Genomic DNA, 3,518 nt, shown 5'->3' with positions numbered 1-3,518 from the left:
TACCTAGGCGGAGGAATGGCTCAGTTTTCGTCACCACTTGGAAAATTGTCTGGCTCCGGTCGTCGGCAATCCCTCCGCCCTCCGCCACCCTCCCCTAGCTCCGCCACCCTCCGTCCACCTCTCCGCATTAATTCCCTGACGGATCAGATCGGAGCTGGTCTGAGAGAATTGCCGCACTACTCCCGAGAGTTAATGCAATTTCCAATTCGAAATGGAGGAATTGCAAAACCGTAGGAGGAATAGGGCAACGCTTCCCTGCTTCGGCTTTCGCATAGGAAAAATATTGGTCTTTGAAAGCTTTTGGTTGGAAGGTCCTGCCAGAAAACGTTTCCTAAGCTGCAAATCCTAGTAATTGACGCTTGCAAGAGTTCCAATGGTGACCAAGGCACTGCAAAGCGGAGCCAGTGCTTTTGTTGGGAGTTCTGTGGTTAAGCCTGCGAGATTGTCTTCTAATGGAAAACAAGGCGTACCCATCTCTGCAATTTCATGTAAGAATAGTATTTCAAGTGCCAAACCCTATGTGTTAACCAGCAATGCAACCGGATTTCAAACATGGAAAAAGGAAAACAGCAAAATGAGCTTGTTGCCCATATGTGTAGATGGGTTAACCTGTGCCGAGGAAATGAAAACCTGTCCACCAGTTACCTCTAAGAAGCTCGAAGAATGGATGAGAGATTCAGTAATCGAGGTACGCTAGTAACCATAAATCAAAATCTAATATTTTGTACCTTTTGGAAGTATTTGCTGCAATATTCTTGTTTTGTGTTAGGTTTCTCCTTTTTGATGCAATTGTATTGATGTGTCTTTTTTTGCGGATAGAATCTGATGAAATTTGATTAATTGGTTTTAAAATTCTCTGGCAGAAGTTAGGAATTTCATATTTTTATAAGTTAGGAAGACCATCTTTTTGTATATGTCCCGCTGGTGAAATTCTGACGTTTCATGTTTGCTCTTTGTTTTATTGCTTGGTCGAGCAGCTTGTCAAGCATATTCAGGAAGCCCCCTTTCTGCGCTATGTATTTGACAGAAAATCTCCTTCAGCAAGTTTGAAGAAACAAAGGGATTATGCAGATATGTTTGAAAAGGTCGACAGTTGGACTAAGATCAGAAATTCTCTGAGAGATATATCTCCTGATGCGGTGATTCTTGTACAAAAGTTGAATCAAGATATCTCTCCTGAAAGTGAAGAAGAAAATGTGCCCTGTAATGGGAATGGAAGGCATAGTACAGATCAGCAGGACCGCACAGCTGTTTGGGGTTTGCTCATTCAAGGTAGAGGTGTTGGAGTGAGTGCTTGTTATATTTTGAAGACAACGCAGATTGCTTCAACCTTTGGATATTGTACCAGTTTCTATTTGACAAGAGCAAAATGCTTTGGTCCAACTCCCCATACCCAGCTCACTAATGGAGTAGTCTAGCTAGGCAGAGGAATGGGCCGGTTTCCGTCACCGCCCGGAAAAACCTCCGGCTCCGGCCGCCGGAAATTCCTCCGCCCAGCTCCGCCACCCGCCGCGAGCTCCGCCCAGCGCCGCCGCCGCGATACAGAAGTTATAAAATTTCGTAGACTTCCACATACTAACAAAGATGCATGCGTGGCGCAATGGTAGCGCGTCTGACTTCAAATTAAAAGGTTACGTGTTCGATTCCGATGTTGTGAGTTCGTTATTGATATTTTTATGCTGCATATAATTGTTAAAATTCTGAGGATCTTTCGTGTAGTTTTCATGTTACGTTATCTTATTTTACAATTCCCTTCGCTGTGGATCGCTCGAGACGTCATAAGCCCGACCCAATTCTTTGAACTTTTCTGGATCCATAAGTCTTCCAGAAGAAGGAAAGGCTCCATAAATCTTGAGAAGAATGACTGTCATTGATTTCTCTTTGCAGAATATGGTGAAAAAGTCAGCTTTGACTGTCATTTCCTCCGCGTTGAGTCCTTCCTAAATACGCTATGTGCCATAAACTCAGGCCATCAGAAATCAATGATTCGCAAAATCTTCGGAAGTTTGCGATACAGAAGAAAATAAACTTAAGCACCTTCATATTTAGGCATTTAATTAAAAAATCTTTCAATGGTGAATGAGAACGTTCAAAGCATTATCGTTACAGAAAAACCACGCGCACGAATTGGAAGTTCACCTTTAACAGTCATTGCATTAGCTGCCCCTAGACGCCAATCAACCTCTGTTGTGCATTTCGAAGCTAGAGAACATAAATTCTTAGATAAAGAATCGAGGAAGCTGTCCCAAATCTTTGACCGATTTATGGAGCCTTTCCTTCTTCTGGAAGACTTATGGATCCAGAAAAGTTCAAAGAATTGGGTCGGGCTTATGACGTCTCGAGCGATCCACAGCGAAGGGAATTGTAAAATAAGATAACGTAACATGAAAATTACACGAAAGATCCTCAGAATTTTAACAATTATATGCAGCATAAAAATATCAATAACGAACTCACAACATCGGAATCGAACACGTAACCTTGTAATTTGAAGTCAGACGCGCTACCATTGCGCCACGCATGCATCTTTGTTAGTATGTGGAAGTCTACGAAATTTTATAACTTCTGTATTACGGCGGCGGCGCTGGGCGGAGCTCGCGGCGGGTGGCGGAGCTGGGCGGAGGAATTTCCGGCGGCCGGAGCCGGAGGTTTTTCCGGGCGGTGACGGAAACCGGCTCATTCCTCCGCCTAGGTAGACTACTCCCTCACTAATTCTTGGCTTCTCTAGTCTGCACCATAAGATTTCTCAATACCAATTATTTTTCCATTTAGTGAGACATTCACTACCATTGTCTTGTGTATATATCAATTATCATTCTAATCATAACTCCTTCTTTCTTACCAGCTTATTTTTGAAAGCCAGGGTCTTACATCATTTCTTCTTGTTTCGTACCAGCTTATTTTTGAAAGCCAAGGTTTTACATCATTTCCATGGGGAAATTCCAAATTGTGAAGCCCTAATGAAAATGAGTACACTGTATATTGAGCCTTAGTCTGGTTTTCTGTAGTAAATAAACGTAATTCATTTTTCGTTTCATTAATTAGGTCAGAATACTGGTTCATTCAAATTGGTCTTTTGATTGGCATTCTGTGTTAATTCTCGCTAACTGAATGTGTAATGGTTGGAATTTAGGTGCAGCTCTACCCAAAAAAAATTGAATAAGCCCATTATTCAATGAGTTTATAATTTATGAGTTCAAACTTCAAAGGCATATCTTGTGCCACTTTAGCTGCTTTTTATTGGCCATAATTCTCTATGTAGAATAAAAGAAACTTCAAAGCAATATTGTTGTTATTACATCTACTTTTTAGATATGTTGAGAGTAATACATTCAGCATTCAGCAATAAGGATACAGATAATAATAGAAAGAGACTCATATTGTGGCATTGATCTTTCAAGCTTGGCTGATTGTGGCTGTGTTAGATTTAATACTTCTTAAATGAGTCATGTATCGCATAAAGCTAGAATTGAGCTATACACATTTGGAATTGAATGAGATTTGAAAACATAGAGAAG

At 41.2% G+C, this 3,518-nt stretch overlaps 1 protein-coding gene across 1 annotated transcript; it reads left to right on the top strand.

Annotated features, from left to right (window-relative positions):
* The first annotated feature begins 373 nt into the window (after positions 1-373).
* Positions 374-1,418, top strand: LOC149242495 (uncharacterized). Its single transcript, XM_089370856.1, has 2 exons — positions 374-688; positions 978-1,418. Exons 1-2 carry the CDS (start codon positions 374-376, stop codon positions 1,416-1,418), a joined length of 756 nt encoding a protein of 251 aa, XP_089226982.1.
* Positions 1,419-3,518: the final 2,100 nt, after the last annotated feature.

This window comes from Pinus tabuliformis, chromosome 8 (assembly GCF_031772625.1).
Source record: "Pinus tabuliformis cultivar Carrire ecotype Pingquan chromosome 8, CPIR1, whole genome shotgun sequence".
NCBI classification, from domain to species: Eukaryota; Viridiplantae; Streptophyta; class Pinopsida; order Pinales; family Pinaceae; genus Pinus; species Pinus tabuliformis.
Note: the sequence above shows the minus strand (reverse complement) of the source record. Positions and strands in the feature narration are given on the sequence as shown.

Excerpts from the sequence above, each read along its gene's own strand:
- LOC149242495 (XM_089370856.1), top strand. The coding sequence starts at position 374 with ATGGTGACCAAGGCACTGCAAAGCGGAGCCAGTGCTTTTGTTGGGAGT. Across the intron at positions 689-977 it reads TGAGAGATTCAGTAATCGAG|CTTGTCAAGCATATTCAGGA; the intron begins GTACGCTAGTAA and ends TTGGTCGAGCAG.